This window comes from Poromitra crassiceps (genome assembly GCF_964638095.1).
Source record: "Poromitra crassiceps genome assembly, chromosome: 22".
Lineage (NCBI taxonomy): Eukaryota > Metazoa > Chordata > Actinopteri > Beryciformes > Melamphaidae > Poromitra > Poromitra crassiceps.
Window position 1 is genome coordinate 17,460,103 of NC_139647.1, and position 20,000 is coordinate 17,480,102.

General features: G+C 45.8%; 1 protein-coding gene across 1 annotated transcript in view; it reads left to right on the top strand.

Moving 5' to 3' along the window:
* Nucleotides 1–20,000, top strand: part of atrnl1a (attractin-like 1a) — a gene marked incomplete at both ends in the record, with an annotated part of 286,198 nt that overhangs the window by 80,550 nt on the left and 185,648 nt on the right. Inside the window, 4 exons of the mRNA XM_083658569.1 lie at nt 3,005–3,192; nt 7,839–8,052; nt 9,410–9,601; nt 19,960–20,000. The exon at nt 19,960–20,000 is cut by the window's right edge and continues 214 nt beyond it. Coding sequence (XP_083514695.1) covers nt 3,005–3,192; nt 7,839–8,052; nt 9,410–9,601; nt 19,960–20,000 — 635 coding nt within the window. The remainder of the gene's footprint in view (nt 1–3,004; nt 3,193–7,838; nt 8,053–9,409; nt 9,602–19,959) is intronic.

Sequence of the window (20,000 nt, forward strand, 5' to 3'; positions counted from 1 at the left end):
ACACACACACACCGCCTCCTCCAAATCCATCCACAAGCAGGCTCTGCTCTCCAGCTGCAAAAAGGAAGTAACCCAATTATGAATGTTGACTTGATGTTCTGCAAATGGCTCCTTGGCTGAATAACAAACGAAAGTCCACAAAGTCCTCTGTGTTCTGCTCGGTTCTGACTTTGACTTTGGTCGCTAGCTTAACTAAGGGCAAAGGAAATACCCTCACTATTAGAATCCACAACTGATGCCGAGCTGATGTTGTTGTGCTGGAAGTCTGGAAGGTCATTCTGCAGGTTGCTTTAAGCAGAGGTTTATATTGTGTAGCTCACATCAGGCCTCCATAGTCTGTCACTCTGTTCTCTCATCACCTGTTCTGCTCTGTTGCTGAGGTGAGGTCAGGTGACTCAGGTCAGGTGACTCAGGTGAGGTAGCAGGATTTTGGAGCACTGGATTCAGAATCAGAATCAGAATCAGAAAGACTTTAATGATCCCCGGGGGGAAATTGGGACAAGTTACAGTAGCTCGCTCACAGAACACACATAGCATAAAATAAAATAAAAATAAACCGTAGTCAATGCAATATTAAGCAAATAAGCAGAAAAACACAACATAGCATAAATAACTAGTAAATGCGATAGAAGCAAAAAGCAAAAAATAAGTCGAATGTCTAAGTAGCAAAATACAAATACGTAGAGTAAGTATAGTATACATTCCGTGTCAATTATCATTATTGCACATGTGACATATTGCAAATATTGCACGTGATTTATATTGTCGGCTTGCCCTATACGTTACACGTGGCTCAGCCAGGCACAGTTAACCTATCGGCTGGCTCAGTCTCAGGGAGACTGAGCGTCTCCGAGGTGCTCTTTTAAGAGAGGCATTAAATAGACCAATGGCCACAGGCAGGAATGATTTCCTGTGCCTCTCCGTTTTGCATCTAGGTGGAATCAGTCTCTCACTGAATTATACTATATAGGACTAATAGAGTACCGCAGGGATGATGTATTTTTGTAGGCTGAACCAGAAATCGCCGCCATGTTGGTTCGTCAAGGGAAAAGTCTATGGGGTTTTAGAATGGGGATTTCACTTAAATGCATCAAATAAGGTCTGTGGTTAACAGAAGTTTATGAAACTGTTGTCAGCACGATAATCTTCACAAACGTGAATCACTTTTATACACGACCCGACTGCTTTCTGAAGATTTCTTTTATGACGGGGGAGTTTTCTAAATGCAGGGTGGCAGGGGAAAACTGCCTGGCTGCCCCCCGGTAGGCGATGCTACCTTGAGGATGTCTGAAATCAAATTGTGTCTCTGTCACCTACATTCAAACCAGGTACCTCATTAAGCAGGTACCTACTTAGGTAGCTAGGTGATAGACAGGTCCCTTGCACGAGGTAGAGCCGAGGAAAGTGACCCCACCACTTTCCTTCCTTCAGACACGGTGTTATGTTATGACTAATTATTCTAAACGGCCTGACATGTTTATCTCTGCTTCTACACAAAGACTGAAATGTAATCCATCCATTTATTTTTACTCTCCTCCTCTCTCTCCTTCCCTCCCTCCACTCCGCTCCCTCTCTCTCTCTCTCTCTCCCCCTTCGTCTCGTTTCGGTCGATCGTCATCTAAACAGCCCTCTGTGTCTGGGAATAGAACCAAGAAGACCAATAAGGAACGTCGGTGTTTTCTTTCTGTGCGATGAAAAGGTCTGCTGATGGAAGCCATTATGGGGCCGTGAATGTAATCAGTTGTGGAGTCCAAAATAAACACGATGACTTCTTCCTCCCTTTCATCCTGGCTAATTGAACGGCCGTCTCTATCAGCGTGGCCTCCGGTGAAGGGCTCGCCAGCGCCCCCGACAGGAGGGAATTATGCCTGCGTGTGTTTCTGTGCGTCAGTTTGTCTGATGTTAAAGGATAAGGGATATGCATTGCTTACCATCAACAAATCCTAGGAGAATAATAACAAAATCAGCAATGATTCAGTAGCCATAGGACACCATTTTATTAACAAACGGTGGGCAGCATACAGTATGTCATAATACATAAATACATAAATAAATAAATAAATAATCATCATCAGGGTGCACCAGGCCAGCTGACCTTATCCTCAAGCAACTCAATAAGCCGGCTGTAAAGACTGTGGCACCTCAGGAAAGTAGTTCCGTAGCACAGGAAATAGTCCCCGCTATAATGAAGAATTTGTTCCTATTTGAATTTGATGTGGTAATAACTACAACAGCCAGATTTTTCATGGTGACAGTTAGCGATTTGTCAAATTTCACCTGTTTAAAATGTCTTTCTGAGCCGTATTTCAAGGTTTTTAGCTTATAATCAGAGCAAATTACTTCCGTGTTGATGGCTAAAAACGGTACGTGGGAAGATGGGAGTAGAGCAAACACATTGTTGATTTTGTTATTTTCATTTGTTGATGGTAAACAATGGGTTTAAAAAAACACCAGTCTTTTCCGCCATTTCTGTTCCATTCCTAAACTCTGGAATTCTGACTTTAACTCCGCTGATCCATATCAAGTCAATAGCAAGCGAGAGCGCAGTCCTCTGATCTAATAAACCCTCAAAGAGTGAGTCAACAATTACATCAGCCTGTTTCAGTTAATCTAATAATCTACAGTAAGTATTGGCCACATACACAGGTAATATCACCCAGGACACACAATATACCAGATTATTGGAGCCTCTGATTTTCTCTTAAATCTCTTAAATCTTCTTGGAAGAACAGTTGAGTTTCCAAGCCATGACCTCAACTCCAGTTCCCTCTGTCTTGGCATTACACAGTTGGCTCCTAAACGTGCATTCAGTTTACATTTACAGTTTCTTGTTTAATGTTACCCACCCAGTGCATCTCTGACCACCTCCACAAGTGGTTTGCATGATCGGATCTTCGATACGTCTTGAGTGTATTTACACCTGGATTTTATGCGTTTTCGTGTGCCATCTGGATGCCCAGGATTCCAGGTGTAAACGTGTGTGTGTGTGTGTGTCTGTGTGCAGGCCAGCTGTGTGGGGAGGGCTGGCACCACGTCGGGGAGGCCTGCTTGAGGATCAACTCCAGCAGAGAGAGCTATGACAACGCCCAGCACTACTGCAAGAACCTCGGGGGGAACATCGCCTCGCTGCTCACAGACAAACAAGTCCATTTTGTTCTGGAGGAGCTGCAAAAATACCAACTGCAGGACAAGGTAGGTGGTATCGCCCCAAAAATAAACATATCAAATGATCTATTTATAATAAACTGTTTTGGTGAGACCGTGTTACACACGTTCATAGTACTGTACCTGAATGTGGGCCTCCTAACAAGGCAAATCGATGCATAGAACATGAGGCTGTTATGAAGCTTGTATCCAGGCAAAGTAACTAACTAGGTTTTCAAGTGATGTTGAAAAAAGAAACGTAGTATCTGTACAGTCCCATGGGGTGCGCCCTTGTAGCAATGTGATATAAATGCAATAAAGAGCGGTTTATTTTAATGGGGTCCAACCTTTTCATCAGCTGGTGTAATTTCTTCTGTGGAGAAGACGGTAACGCCTGGCTTACTAGTTAATGTTGCCAACGGACGCATTAGCAAACCTAGCGTATAGCCTCTCGCATAATATAGAAGCACTGCTTATGTAAGAATGCAATTTATTCTAAAACGGCAGGGAAGGATCTCGCTATATATATCTCCTCCATCCAGTGTCACAGCAGCACCCCAGCAGTGCGTTCTGTTCTGTTGTGTGACACCATCAGAGTACATCTGCATACAAGAGGAGCATTGTGTGTGAGTTATGTGGGAAAATCGCAGCTAAGATGTGAAGTTTTACAGTTCAGGTTAAAATAACCCCACCCCTAACAATAACGTTTACCTCCTTTAATGAATTAGATGCTGCTATGTTTAGACTTGATTTGTCAGGAATGATTTCTAAATCACTGATGATGATGAGGTTTGATAGCACAAAAAGGCAAAAACACATGACAATATTCATCCTTACCCCACCATGGAGATGTTAGATGCAGAGTACAGCACCATGAAGATGTTAGACGCAGAGTTCAGCGCCATGGAGATGTTAGACGCAGAGTTCAGCAGCTTAGTCAACACGTTGCACCATAGTAAAGCCATGGCTCAAAGGACTTGCAGGCAGGCTGGTTATGAGTGATGTTAACACATCATGGTGTCTTGTGCTGCACGTCTTGTGTAGTGAGGCCTTTTCCAACCAGCCAGAGAAGCTGTCAAACAGCCACTGAGCAGGCAGGCGTGTGTTGTGTGACGGATCACACACGCACACACACGCACACGCACACGCACACACACACACACACACACACACGCAGGCAGGCGTTTGGTGTATGACAGATCACACACACACACACACACACACACACACACACAGGCGTGTGTGTGGGACAGCTCAATCAGCCCCACATGGACTGACATGTGGACTTGTAATGTTTATTTTGAAAAAATCATATGAGAAGCAGTGTCGGACCTGCTTGGACCACACACATGTACGCACAAATGCACACACACGTATGCACAAACGCACACACACGAATGTACACACACCCGCACACACATGTACGCATGAACACACGCACACACACACACACACACACACGTTCACACACAAACTTTTTGATAAATGTGCAGTGTCAGGCAGACCAAAAGCAAATATTTGACTAATTGAAATAATGTGTGGATCTCTCTCTCTCCTCTCCCTCTCTCTCTCCCCTCTCTCTCCTCCCTCTCTCTCTCTCTCCTCTCTCTCTCTCTCCTCCCTCTCTCTCTCCTCTCCCTCTCTCTCTCTCTCTCTCTCATCTCCCTCTCTCTCTCCTCTCCCTCTCTCCTCTCCCTCTCTCCTCTCCTCCCTCTCTCTCTCTCTCATCTCCCTCTCTCTCTCCTCTCTCTCTCTCCTCTCCCTCTCTCTCCCTCTCTCTCTCCTCTCCCTCTCTCTCTGGAGTGAGAATAGCAGAAGTGCCTGTGTCTGTTTTTGAAGATAAACATTGTATTTTTTTTAATAAAGCATAACCGTCGATGCTTTTATGAGACGATGATGCCGAAGCGTTTCTGTTGTCATCGCAGCCTAATAAGCCTGATATTCTCCAAACTGACAATCAGCACTATTTTACTTCTCCAAAACGCAATTATTTCTCCCCCGCTGAGATAGCAAAGTATTTTCGACAGAGATGCAGAGCACACACACACAAACACACACACACACACACACACGCACACACACACACACACACAAATGCACACACATACTGTCTGTGCGCGCACACACTCACACATATACACATACACACACACATGCGCGTGCGCACATACACACAATGCCTACAGTACATGTACACAAGCACAGACACAATTATGAACGCATATTTTTCAAAGTCTCTCTCTAGTAGCTCAAACTTTGTGTTTGTATATTTTGACGCCATGTGCCATATCACAGCTGATGATAACTATTTATGGATTCCTTGTAGTTAAAACGTTCACAGACCTTATGGTCCACGATTAAATAACTCAAACTATCACACATTTACCTAACTGCATTAAATAGCCTGTCATAATCACCGCTCCTTTTCAAAGGCTTTATGAGTTTGTGCTGCCGTGGATTTTAATGTGCCTGTTTTTACAACAATTACAGTAATTTGTGAAAGGTTTGATTTCAGATCCAGCTTCTATATACAAAAACATTTATGTTCCAATCTCTCTATGTTTTGGTGAAATTAGTTAGCCAGAGTTGCCTTCTGACTGTTCTGTTTGCCAAAGGGAGTGTTTAGTGGGGTGTTTTGCTAAAGGGGGTGTTTAGTGGGGTGTTTTGCCAAAGGGGGTGTTTAGTGGGGTGTTTTGCTAAAGGGGGTGTTTAGTGGGGTGTTTTGCTAAAGGGGGTGTTAACGCTAGATATTATTTTTCTTTTGAATGCATGTTTCCCTTCATCCATCCTTTCCAGACACAATTTGGAAGGATTTGCCGCGGTGCCGTCATGGTAGACAGATATATATTAAACACAATGTAGAACATCCAGCACACAAACCACATTGTGCTGAACACAGTTCAATATGACATCATAAAACTACAGGAAGAAGATGAAAGAAAGAACAAAAGAAAGTAAGCTATTTTTCCCATTGTCTTGTTTCACATGTCTCTGTCTTTCCCTCTGTGTCTCTGTCCCTCTCTCTCTTTCTCTCTATCCCTCTCTCTCTTTACATCTCCCTCTGTCTTTCCCTCTGTGTCTCTGTCCCTCTCTCTCTTTCTCTCTGTCCCTCTCTCTCTTTACATCTCCCTCTGTCTTTCCCTCTGTGTCTCTGTCCCTCTCTCTCTTTACATCTCCCTCTGTCTTTCCCTCTGTGTCTCTGTCCCTCTCTCTCTTTACCTCTCCCTCTGTCTTTCCCTCTGTGTCTCTGTCCCTCTCTCTCTTTCTCTCTGTCCCTCTCTCTCTTTACATCTCCCTCTGTCTTTCCCTCTGTGTCTCTGTCCCTCTCTCTCTTTACATCTCCCTCTGTCTTTCCCTCTGTGTCTCTGTCCCTCTCTCTCTTTACCTCTCCCTCTGTCTTTCCCTCTGTGTCTCTGTCCCTCTCTCTCTTTCTCTCTGTCCCTCTCTCTCTTTACATCTCCCTCTGTCTTTCCCTCTGTGTCTCTGTCCCTCTCTCTCTTTACATCTCCCTCTGTCTTTCCCTCTGTGTCTCTGTCCCTCTCTCTCTTTACCTCTCCCTCTGTCTTTCCCTCTGTGTCTCTGTCCCTCTCTCTCTTTCTCTCTGTCCCTCTCTCTCTATCCCTCTCCCTCTGTCTTTCCCTCTGTGTCTCTGTCCCTCTCTCTCTTTCTCTCTGTCCCTCTCTCTCTTTACATCTCCCTCTGTCTTTCTCTCTGTGTCTCTGTCCCTCTCTCTCTTTACATCTCCCTCTGTCTTTCCCTCTGTGTCTCTGTCCCTCTCTCTCTTTACATCTCCCTCTGTCTTTCCCTCTGTGTCTCTGTCCCTCTCTCTCTTTACCTCTCCCTCTGTCTTTCCCTCTGTGTCTCTGTCCCTCTCTCTCTTTCTCTCTCTCTTTCTCTCTATCCCTCTCCCTCTGTCTTTCCCTCTGTGTCTCTGTCCCTCTCTCTCTTTCTCTCTCTCTTTCTCTCTCTCTATCCCTCTCCCTCTGTCTTTCCCTCTGTGTCTCTGTCCCTCTCTCTCTTTCTCTCTATCCCTCTCTCTCTTTACATCTCCCTCTGTCTTTCCCTCTGTGTCTCTGTCCCTCTCTCTCTTTCTCTCTCTCTTTCTCTCTATCCCTCTCCCTCTGTCTTTCCCTCTGTGTCTCTGTCCCTCTCTCTCTTTCTCTCTCTCTATCCCTCTCCCTCTGTCTTTCCCTCTGTGTCTCTGTCCCTCTCTCTCTTTCTCTCTCTCTATCCCTCTCCCTCTGTCTTTCCCTTTGTCTCTCTCTTTCTCTCTCTCACTATCTCTCTCTCTTTCCCTCTCCCTCTGTCTTTCCCTCTGTCTCTCTCCTTCTCTCTTTCTCTCTCTCACTATCTCTCTCTTTCCCTCTCCCTCTGTCTTTCCCTCTCTCCCTCTCTTTCCCTCTGTCTTTCCCTCTCTCCCTCTCTTTCCCTCTGTCTTTCCCTCTGTCTCTCTCCCTCTCTCTTTCTCTCTCTCTCTCACTATCTCTCTCTTTCCCTCTCCCTCTGTCTTTCCCTCTCTCCCTCTCTTTCCCTCTCTCCCTCCTCTTTCCCTCTGTCTTTCTCTCTCTCCCTCTCTCTTTCTCTCCCTCTCCCTCTGTCTTTCCCTCTCTCTCCCCCTCTCCCTCTCTCTCCCTCTCCCTCTGTCTTTCCCTCTCTCTCTCCCTCTCCCTCTCTCTCTCTCCTCTCTCTCACAGAGCTTATCTCCGTGGGTGGGCCTGAGGAAGATCAACGTGTCGTACTGGGGCTGGGAGGACGCGTCTCCCTTCACTAACAGCAGCCTGCGCTGGCTGCCCGGTGAGCCCAGTGACTCTGGGTTCTGTGCGTCTCTGGAGCGGGTGCAGGTGACGGGCCTGAAAGCCAACCCGTGCACCGCCACCACCCACGGCCTGATCTGTGAAAAAGCTGCTGGTGAGAAAGAGGACAGGATTTAAACACAGGCTACACATCATCTCTGATTTCATCATCTCTGATTTCATCAGCTCTGATTTCCAGCACATTAGATTAGGGAGTTTAGTTTAGGACAAAATGCACCTTGTGTTAACCGTCTAAAAGTGTGGACGTCACTCATTGGTTTTTGGACTCCTGTCTTGAAGCCTGGTGTGGCCGTCGCCATCTTGGGGTTCTTGCCCAGCTGGTGCGAGAGGACACAGGTGTTTCCCAGGCTCCGCCTGCTATTGGTCCCTGATCGGCAAGCTGCGTGATCATTGCACAGGCGACCTGTCAATCACGCCTAAAACATAGGGCTTGGTCAGGCGTTCCTACAAGACACAATTGGCCATGTCTGTGGGTGGGAAACGGTGGGGTATGTGTCCTGGTCGCTGCACTAGCGCCTCCTCTGGTCGGTCGGGGCGCCTCTTGGCGGGGGGGGGGGGGGGGGGGGGGGGGGGGTAGTATGATCCTCCCACATGCTACGTCCTGTTGGTGAAACTCCTCACTGTCAGGTGAAAACAAGCGGACGGCGACTGCACATGTATCGGAGGAAATGATCGGTAGAGGGGGGTGGAGCAATGACTGGGACAGCACGGGGAATCGGCCAAATACATTGGGGGAGGTGTGTGTGTGTGGGGGGGGGGGGGGTCTGAAAAAACTTAATGAACTTGCGAAAAGAAAACAGCCTCATAACATCTAACCCTTACATGCTTTACTTTCATGATCACAATCAAGAGAACTCAAATGATCTGTAATGAGGATGATACTGCATTTGGGAATTAAACTAAGGTTTGACCTACAGATCCTTTCCAAAAAATTAGAATATCATGGAAATACCATGGATGACCGTGGGCTTCAGCGGATTGTCAAGCAAAGACGATTCAAAAATTTGGCAGAGATTCAGAGGGAGTGGACTGAGGCTGGACTCAGTCATAACTTAGTCTCGCTAGCCAGCCTCCTCTCCCTTCCGTCCGAGGGAGAGGAGGCTGGCTAGCGAGACTAGTCATAACTGAGAAGTAACTGCTGATTTTCTTCACAATATTCTAATTTCTTGAAATACTGTTTTGGGGGTTTTCTGGAGCTGTAGGCCAAAATTATGAAAAATGAAACAAATAAAGGCTAGAAATATTTCACTTTGTGTGTAATAAATCTATAATCTATGAACATTTCACTTTTTGAAAGCAATTATGGAAATAAACGAACTTTCCATGATATATATATATTTTTTATATTTCGTGATGATATTTAATATTTTTCGGCAGGCAGTAGGCAACATTGACTGGATATCTCATATAGTAAGTAACCCTACAGCGATGTGTCTCCCTCTGTTGGTCAGCGAGTGCGCTGAGCCAGAGCGCCCGCCCCTGCAGGACCCCCTGCGCGCTGAGGACCAGCTGTGCCAACTGCACCAGCCAGGCCATGGAGTGCATGTGGTGCAGCGGTGCGCACCGCTGCGTGGACTCCTCCGCCTACGTCATCTCCTTCCCCTACGGCCAGTGTCTGGAGTGGCAGACCCAGGACTGTGGAGGTGAGAGGGGGGAGGGTGTCTGGAGTGGCAGACCCAGGACTGTGGAGGTGAGAGGGGGGGAGGGTGTCCAGTGTCTGGAGTGGCAGACCCAGGACTGTGGAGGTGAGAGGGGGGAGGGTGTCCAGTGTCTGGAGTGGCAGACCCAGGACTGGAGGTGAGAGGGGGAGGGTGGCAGACCCAGGACTGGAGGTGAGAGGGGGGAGGGTGGCCAGTGTCTGGAGTGGCAGACCCAGGACTGTGGAGGTGAGAGGGGGGAGGGTGGCCAGTGTCTGGAGTGGCATACCCAGGACTGTGGAGGTGAGAGGGGAGGGGGGTGGGAAGGATTGGGGTCACGACAAGTATGTTTTTGATCTGTGTACGTGAGCAACAGAGAAGAGAAAGCAAATGATGGATGGATGATAGATAGATAGATAGATAGATAGATATTGGATGAATGCCAATACTGATATATGCATGCATTTACCCCTCACCTAATTTCAGAGAACAACAAGTCTCACACATTAACACATCACTATGCCTACTCTTACCGAGATGCCCCACTTGCAGACATAAATACAATGCTTTTCAAAATGTACACATTCAGTGGGCAAAATAAGAAGGAGAATATATATATATATTTAAAATACTTTTTTTTATTTTTTATTAAAGCCTTTATCGGCTGATAGCGATGACGTGCGGATATCATTGTGCATCTCTAATAGATAGATAGTCAAAATAATGTGCAGTCGTCACTTTCGCTGAAATCAGTGTCACTCTGTTTGCTGGTCTCTCTCAGTGTGGACAGAGCACCATGTGTGAACAGAGTCATTATAGACTCCTATTGATCCCTGTCTTATCAGCAGTCAGGTCTCTCTCTGGCTCACACACACACACACACACACACACACACACACACACACACACTTATAGACAGGGACAAACTCCAACATGCCACCTGTGCCTTCCCTCTCCAGGAGGTTCAGGGCAGAAAATCCATCAGCTATATCGACATGTGACCGACTCAATATGAATTGTTGGCTTTCTTCTCATATTAAAACCACCTTGGAGAGGCTGGAGGCGTCTGTTTCGCTGTCCTGCTCCTCCCTCGGACCCACACACTGAAGCCCTGCTTCTGTGTGCTTGTGTGTGTAGTGTGTGTGTATGTGTACCGTGTGTGTGTGTGTGTGTGTGTGTGTGTGTGTGTGTTTGAGAGAGAGAGAGAGAGGTCTCTTCACACCAGAGAATGGGCGTATATATATATATTCCAACCTGATCAAATGGATGTTAAATTCACATAAAGTCTGGATTGTTGAACATGGATTGTTTGGCGCTATTGCGGCTATACATGGAATTTACTAAGTGCATTGAGTTTAGTATGATTCTTACACTGCTAAGGTTCTATTTATTTTTACTTCTTTGACCCCCCCACCCCCCACTATATATTTTACACGATAAATGTACCCACTACATTTTTTATTTAAAAATATTAATGTGGAAATTGTTTTCCGCAAAAGGATGCTTTCACACAAAAATACAGGCCTAATCAGAATTTCAATGCTTTCTACTTTATTCTTAAATTTAAAACTGCCTGGTTCTGCTCTGAGTCTGAGAGTATGCGATGTCAAGCCATTTTGAATGTTTGGCTGTCATTTTAACATGCGTCACATTGTCAGGGAAAACTATTCTTTTCTGGCACTTATTCACCAATAAACAACTAATTTGCATTTTTAGTATTCCTTATGGAAGCCGATGCATAATGATAGCTAGCTAGTACCATACTAGCTTGAGGCTAACACCAGCCTGCAGAGAATGCAACTACAGTAGGAGTGCCAACAATAGCAATGAGCTAGCCTGAGCTAATGATAGTCGTTGGGACGTTAACAACAGACATTTAATCTAGATACGTTAAGGGAAAATATGTAGTTCATATATAGTTCATTCTGCGATGCAACAAGTGTCTGGTGAAGAAAAAATAACAAGCGCAAATCCAAAATGTCAAAGCGTTCCTCGAAGGCATAACTTTGTTGCTTGCGTTGTGGGTCACTGTGTTTCACAAATATTCACTTTGTTGCAGAGCGTCATTGTTTGGTGTTAGGAGAAGTAAAAAAAACTAAACTTAGACTCAGTCTTTGTGTTTGGGGATTATTATTCTGTGCTGTAGCCGCTCGTCTGCTCTCCAGCCTACTCTCACCACACCAAGGTTGTCTCCCCGTCTTTCATTTGACCTTTTATATCTTTTATTATTCATATCTCAGTTCAGAGGCAGAAAGTGTGTAGGAGGCCTTTTTTTTTCCTTCTCCTCCTTTTTACTTTTGTTGCCCAAAATACAAGAATGTAGCCTACAGGATTAATATCTGGCACAACGCAACAATATTTTACTTTCAGGCTGTTGTGAAATTGTTGCCGTTTTACTTTCCGTTACGCCCGTTTACGGTTTCCTTACTGAAGTTTGTGGTTCCTCTCTCTTGTTGATGCATTATTGAGGTGTTGTTTTGGAGTCCAGGAGGACTCTGGCTGCACTGCAGGCTACAGCTGCAGGATTCTGGACCTCAATATTACTCCACTAGCTGCTTTTTGCATCTGAACTGGGTCATCACTTCATCAGATCATTTTGGCCCGAGGCTTCGTATATATCATTCCCATTTCTCTTGTAGGCCGGAGGCGCACTACTCCACTCTGCAGCACTCTGCAGGACATCTTGAAATAATTATTAGCAGCAGTGTTGCCCTCGCAGTCCAAATGTGAAGCTTTGAGTTGCCTTGGAAAGCCTCTGTGAAAAGCAGATTTTTCTTCAATCCTATCCACATTGTAGTTTACTCTTCCTCTTCTTTTGAGATGGGCTCTCTGCTTCTACAGAGAGTTTGGTCGTCCTCGCACGTTTTGCAGCTGTAATGATAGGGCAATAATTATGACAATTGACTGACGTTTATTTCCAACCTTTTTATGGAGTTTTTCTACAGAAGAGTATTTCTCCTCTGCTTACAGTAGCTGGTGAGGTCAGTGTTTGAAAGCCTAGTGTGTTTAAGCAGTAGCCGGTGTAAAAACCTGTGGTCATGCATTGATAGCATCCTGAATCTATTACTTTCCCCCCCCAAACAGTTCCTTCGTGGCACTTCAATTTACAGTAGAGAAGGTTTATTTTGAAAGCATTGTGTCGTTTGGAAGAAAACATTCTATTTTGCCTCCAGTTTTATCAGTAAACATTTCAAAAACACAGATAATTATCATCTTTAAAAACAGGACTGTTTGGTAAGCGACAGGCTTCTTCATTGTTTGTCTGTAAGGTGAACCACATTGTGTTGGTTAGACACAAGTCAGAGACTTCAATCACGTTATACTTCAACACATCACACGGGTTTCAAAACCGCACTCACACACACACACACACACACACACACCACTAACCACAGCGGGACACCAGATGATAGTTGTGTTGTTGCTGACATTGGTTTTGATGCAGAGAAAAATGGGCTTATTTACTCTTGCTATCTTCAGAAGAAGTGTGTGTGTGTGTGTGTGTGTGCGCAATATACTGTATTGTAGCTTCACATGCTAGGGGAAAGGCAGCTTATGGATTTTACACTTGATGTATTATGTACACATAGGCTCACAGATCATTCTGTACTGTATGCTGCTGGGGGCGGTGCTGTTAGGCTCACAGATGTGTACTGTATGCTGCTGGGGGCGGTGCTGTTAGACTCACAGATCTGTACTGTATGCTGCTGGGGGCGGTGCTGTTAGACTCACAGATCTGTACTGTATGCTGCTGGGGGCGGTGCTGTTAGACTCACAGATCTGTACTGTATGCTGCTGGGGGCGGTGCTGTTAGACTCACAGATCTGTACTGTATGCTGCTGGGGGCGGTGCTGTTAGACTCACAGATCTGTACTGTATGCTGCTGGGGGCGGTGCTGCTAGGCTCACAGATCTGTACTGTATGCTGCTGGGGGCGGTGCCGCTAGGCTCACAGATCTGTACTGTGTGCTGCTGGGGGCGGTGCTGCTAGACTCACAGATCTGTGCTGTATGCTGCTGGGGGCGGTGCTGTTAGACTCACAGATCTGTACTGTATGCTGCTGCGGGCGGTGCTGTTAGACTCACAGATCTGTACTGTATGCTGCTGGGGGCGGTGCTGTTAGACTCACAGATCTGTACTGTATGCTGCTGGGGGCGGTGCTGTTAGACTCACAGATCTGTACTGTATGCTGCTGGGGGCAGTGCTGTTAGACTCACAGATCTGTACTGTATGCTGCTGGGGGCGGTGCTGCTAGGCTCACAGATCTGTACTGTATGCTGCTGGGGGCGGTGCTGTTAGACTCACAGATCTGTACTGTATGCTGCTGGGGGGCGGTGCTGTTAGACTCACAGATCTGTACTGTATGCTGCTGGGGGCGGTGCTGCTAGGCTCACAGATCTGTACTGTATGCTGCTGGGGGCGGTGCTGTTAGACTCACAGATCTGTACTGTATGCTGCTGGGGGCGGTGCTGTTAGACTCACAGATCTGTACTGTATGCTGCTGGGGGGCGGTGCTGTTAGACTCACAGATCTGTACTGTATGCTGCTGGGGGCGGTGCTGCTAGGCTCACAGATCTGTACTGTATGCTGCTGGGGGCGGTGCTGTTAGACTCACAGATCTGTACTGTATGCTGCTGGGGGCGGTGCTGTTAGACTCACAGATCTGTACTGTATGCTGCTGGGGGCGGTGCTGTTAGACTCACAGATCTGTACTGTATGCTGCTGGGGGCGGTGCTGTTAGACTCACAGATCTGTACTGTATGCTGCTTGGGGCGGTGCTGTTAGACTCACAGGTCTGTACTGTATGCTGCTGGGGGCGGTGCTGTTAGACTCACATATCTGTACTGTATGCTGCTGGGGGCGGTGCTGCTAGGCTCACAGATCTGTACTGTATGCTGCTGGGGGCGGTGCTGTTAGACTCACAGATCTGTACTGTATGCTGCTGGGGGCGGCGCCGCTAGACTCACAGATCTGTACTGTATGCTGCTGGGGGCGGTGCTGCTAGGCTCACAGATCTGTACTGTGTGCTGCTGGGGGTGGTGCTGCTAGGCTCACAGATCTGTACTGTGTGCTGCTGGGGGTGGTGCTGCTAGACTCACAGATCTGTACTGTGTGCTGCTGGGGGTGGTGCTGTTAGACTCACAGATCTGTACTGTGTGCTGCTGGGGGTGGTGCTGCTAGTCTCACAGATCTGTACTGTGTGCTGCTGGGGGCGGTGTTGCTAGGCTCACATATCTGTATTGTATGCTGCTGGGGGCGGTGCTGTTAGACTCACATATCTGTATTGTATGCTGCTGGGGGTGGTGCTGCTAGACTCACAGATCTGTACTGTGTGCTGCTGGGGGCGGTGCTGTTAGACTCACAGATCTGTACTGTATGCTGCTGGGGGCGGTGCTGTTAGACTCACAGATCTGTACTGTATGCTGCTGGGGGCGGTGCTGTTAGACTCACAGATCTGTACTGTATGCTGCTGGGGAGGTGCTGTTAGACTCACAGATCTGTACTGTATGCTGCTGGGGGCGGTGCTGCTAGGCTCACAGATCTGTACTGTATGCTGCTGGGGGCGGTGCTGTTAGACTCACAGATCTGTACTGTATGCTGCTGGGGGCGTCAAACCGACGCTACTCTAGAAGCAAATAGATCACACGAGATGAAGCCAGACGATATGTGCTATCCGGGGACGCCCAATATCAACCCAATGTGATGAACACAATATGACAGCGAGAGGATTGTGCTGAGAGAATTTCTGATAAGATGAAAATTCCCCCATAGCAGAAACAAGCAATCCTTTTATTTGCTAGAGAACAAGATAGCCCTGAACTCCTCAGAAGATTTGTCATCCTATCTGCTGTGTTAAGATCTTCTCCAGGCTGTGTCTGTCATCTCAACCGCCAACACATGGATGCAGAGATGAATTAGCTCCGTCAATGGAGACGGCATAAAATTATAGATCTTTGGTTGTTTGAAAGGATCCATGAGGTATATATGATCGTCTATCATGGAAATATGTACTCAGGATTATTCTATTCATGACACACAAATCTATGGTGGATATTCTCTATATGTCATTTCCAGCCGCTAAAGGAGCCGGCGTCAGAGACATGTCGTGCTTAATACGTCTTGTTGACATTAGCTCAAAGGCCTTATGGCGTTATGGCGTTATGGCTCCCAAGTGACGACAGCCACTTCGTAAAGTTTCAGCGACTGATGCTTCGTGACACCGTCCCGTGTCCTCTTGGATTTGACCTACAGTAGTTAGCACATTTGTTTCTATTCGTTGTCGCTCACAGCAAACTGTGAAATAAGACGTAGCAATCTGTCGTTAGTTAGTAGCACTTGTAGGTATTTCTGAATCCTCTGGACATGTTCAGTGGCTCAGTGTCAGGTAGCCTACATGTACCATGCTGAAATTCATTAGCAATCATTCATATTCAAATTGGCACTGATGTTGAATCTGCATTGGGGTATATTGTAGCGATGTCACAATACATCGTCCCACAATATATCGTAATATCAAAAACGTGACAATATGTATCGTTGAGATGAAATCTCATATCGCGAGAAAAAGAAGCTGAACATGGTGGCACTGATCTGCATCTGATTGCATGCTCGCTCTCCTTTTCATTGCTTTGTTTGAACAGACGAGGGACGTTACAGACAAGGAGGATGAAAATGGTGAAATTACTCAAATTAGCGTCGAGGATGCCCCCTCAACTTACAAATCGATCACAAAAAAATATTGTTGAAATATCGTATCGTTATCGTGAACCCAATATCGTGTAGCGTATCGTGAACTGAGTGTATCGTGACACCCCTAGTATATTGCAATGAGGAGAAATGAATGTATATTTTGTCTCTGTTCGGCGCTCCAGTTGGACGTCATGTCCTGTTGTCAGTACTTCACAGTGTTGACTTTGCTGCCAGGCCGTGTACACAGGACACCATAATGACCCGTATGGAATCTATTACAGACGCATTAACCACACGTTTTAAGTGGAGAGAATAAATCAAGCGTCGTTCTCCATCTCGACAGGATATATCGGCAAAAAGGAAAAACAGCTGGCGGTCAACAATCAGTCAACGGTTTCATCTGGGCAACCGTGATTAGATCACATATTAGATTTGATCGTTAAATATGTTTTGCGTTCCCGTGGGAAATACAGGTAGCGTCCAGAAGGACATTTGCTGTGGAAACAGCCTTGAGCTAATGTCAAGGTAATAGGAGCGAAGGCACAAGTAAATCTTTGCTGCTGTTAACTAACGCGCGAGCCTTGTAAAAAGCCCGCGGGCACACACACACGTGCGTCTCTCTCTCTCTTGCTCTCTGTCTCTCTCTCTGTCTCTCTCTCCCCGCCACACACACATGCACGTACATCTCTCATAGCCCGAGTCCAAGGTAATAATAACCCTTTGTAATTCATCCCATGTGGAACACAGATGAAGCGGGGCGATTGGAAATGCTATTAAAAAAAGAGGCACAGGCATAGAAAAAACACTGCAGGTCAATTTAATATGATCAACACAACACAGTTAAGTGCATGCACATCGGAAGATTTTACGTGTTGGATTCATTCTGGAATGTGCTTTTTTGCCTGCTGTGTCTCAACTCTCTACGAGTTGCTTTGACTATTTTCGTTATCGCTGCGTTGCGTTTAGGGCTGCACAATATATCGTTTCAGCATCGTCATCGCAATGTGCACATGCGCAATAGTCACATCGCAGAGCATGCAATGTCAAGTAAGGCAAATTAACTGATAACATACAGTAATGCACGCCCTCTCTGTGACGTTCTAAGCTCTTTTCCTACTAACTATAGTACTTTTACTCACTTAGGATCCTGCAACTCACCCTGTCTGTGGCTAAAAACACACTCACTTCCTACTACGTCAACCACGCACATTACCCACTAGGCCACCTTCTTAAATGAGCAAGGCTTGATAGACCTATTTAAGACTTTTGGTGAAAATTCCTGTTTTTTTCATATCGCAATATATATTGCAGAATAAAAAAATATTGCAATGTCAGTTTTTCCAATATCGTGCAGCCCTAGTTGCGTTGTTGTTTTGACTTGGAGGGATGCAAAATGGCTGCCACAGAATGGGTTCAAATGGGGTCTTTTGACTCTAAGAGGAGCCAAGGATTCAGTGTTAGAGGAGATGTTGAGGTTTTGGAGCGTGAGCGCTGCGGGTGTTACCAGGAGGGGGCTAGCAGGCTGAGGGAAACATGAATTACATTTCAGAATGATAAACACACCTGAAGGCCTCACTGCCATATTTATTGGATATTAAACTCTGCTCTTGGCTATGTAAATACATGTTTTTGCAGCAGAAGACTCCCTACTGCGTTTGTGCATCGGGGATTTATTCTGTTGAACCGTCTCTCTTTTGAACTATTGACGGTGGTTCAAAGAGAGAGGTGTCGGAGGAACAGGAGAGGAGCGGAGAGGAGATGAGCGGAGGTGAAGGTCTAAAAAACCGCAGAGGTGGAAAAACCACAACAGGGGTGAGGAGCAGAGAGGAGATGAGGGGAGGTGAACTTCTAAAAAAAAAAAAAAAAGAGGTGAAAAACACACAGCAGGGGTGAGGAGAAGAGAGGAGGAAAAGGGAGAACAGAAGATGGAAGAGAAGAGAAGACCAGCGCGCAGCGGAAATAATTCTCTGACTTTATGGTGACGTCCTTTGTGATTTTATTCATGCTTAATGTGTTTTATTAAAGTGATTGAAAAAATCACATCAAATAAAAAAAGAGAGGAAATGAGGAGGAGAGGAGGGTCAGGAGGAGCGAGCACCAGAGGAGAGGAAGGCAGCAACAATGACTGAGGAGGATGAGGAGAAGATGAGCTGAGTGAATAGAAAGAGGATAGGACGTGAAAGAGAAGAAATAATAAAAGGGAGAGAGAGAGAGAAAAAGCTTAATTATAAAGAGAGAGAACAAATGAATCAGCATTGCTACATTTGAATACTGCAATTATTATGATGATTATTAGTAATATTATTATTATATGTTACATTTTTTCTTGGGTGGCACTCTATCCTATGTTGGATCCCTAAATTGGCCCTCAGTCATGAAAACTTTGAGAAGTCCTGACCTGGCACATCTGTAGCTGAAGTAAGTTAGCTAGCTTGTGTGCTAAAGAGGAACAACATATGGTGAAAATGCAAATTCTACTTGGCGCTGCGTTCGAGTCATCTTCCTCCGCTATAAGAAACAACACCTTGGACAACTTCTCTCAACCTTTTGGTTCTGTTGTGTACACGCCAAGACACACGCCAAGACACACACTCCCACTCTCTCGCTCTCTCTCTCTCTCTCACTTTGTAGACAAACATTTATTGTGACGATTTATTATTTATGGAGGAAGAATTGATGTTGAGAACTAGCAAAACGGAGCGAAAGATTCAGAACAAGTTTTAAGTTAACTTCGTCAAGCTGGCTTCTCTGGGAAAGTGGATTTCTTATTCTCCTCCTCGCCTATCTCCATCCTCCGCCACAGTCCATCCAATACGCTTCAGTATGGACATGTTTGCTTTCTTTTATAAGCATTGAATGCCATACTATAAAAATGTGTCATTTTTAATTTGCACCGGTAAAGCATTTCTGAATGTCACATCCACTGTACGAATACAAATGTGTGTCTCAACACATGAGAACGGTGTGGAAGAGAACAGTCCATTTCTTCATCAAGAAGGGGTCAAACAAAAGGTGGAACAAAGACGCAAAGTGTATGAGAGGAGGTGGTACGGTCCATCCCTAAAAGCTTCTGTGTGTTTTGCTTTGGCTGCTGGTGGTGTTCGTATGGGTTTGGTGAAACACAGTTAAAATATGATCCAACATCAGAACAGAATACGGTCTGATTGTGCTTCAAAGAGGCACCTTCTCTGGAGTACAGTGTGAAGCTAATTCATTGATCCAGTGTCTTTGTGATGGATGGATGGATGGATGGGTGTGGAAGGTTCATCAGTTCTTCCTTGGCCCACCATGACCTACTTGTCTACAAAGTTCTGCGGCGTTGCGTGAATCCGTTTGAAAGTCAGGCGCCAAAAATCTTCCATAACAGCATTATGAAACATGTAGACAGGCACGCTGGATTCAAGGTCACAATACTATATATATTGTTATAGGTTATTTATGTCACAGTTGTGATCATTCAAATGCCACAAAGTCCAAAACTGTATACTAGGCAATTAAGTATGAAAATATTGGAGTATGGACATATTATTTACCGCAGAGTTGTGTTTTGTATTTGCATTAGTAGAGACATTTTTTGCATGGTATGTTGCAATTTGTTGCATGTTACAATGCTGAAAACAGATTCTGTACCTCTCTCTCTCCCCCCTCCTACCTCTGCCTCGCTCTCCACTCCAGCTCAGAACTGCTCGGGTCTCAGGACGTGCGGCGACTGCCTG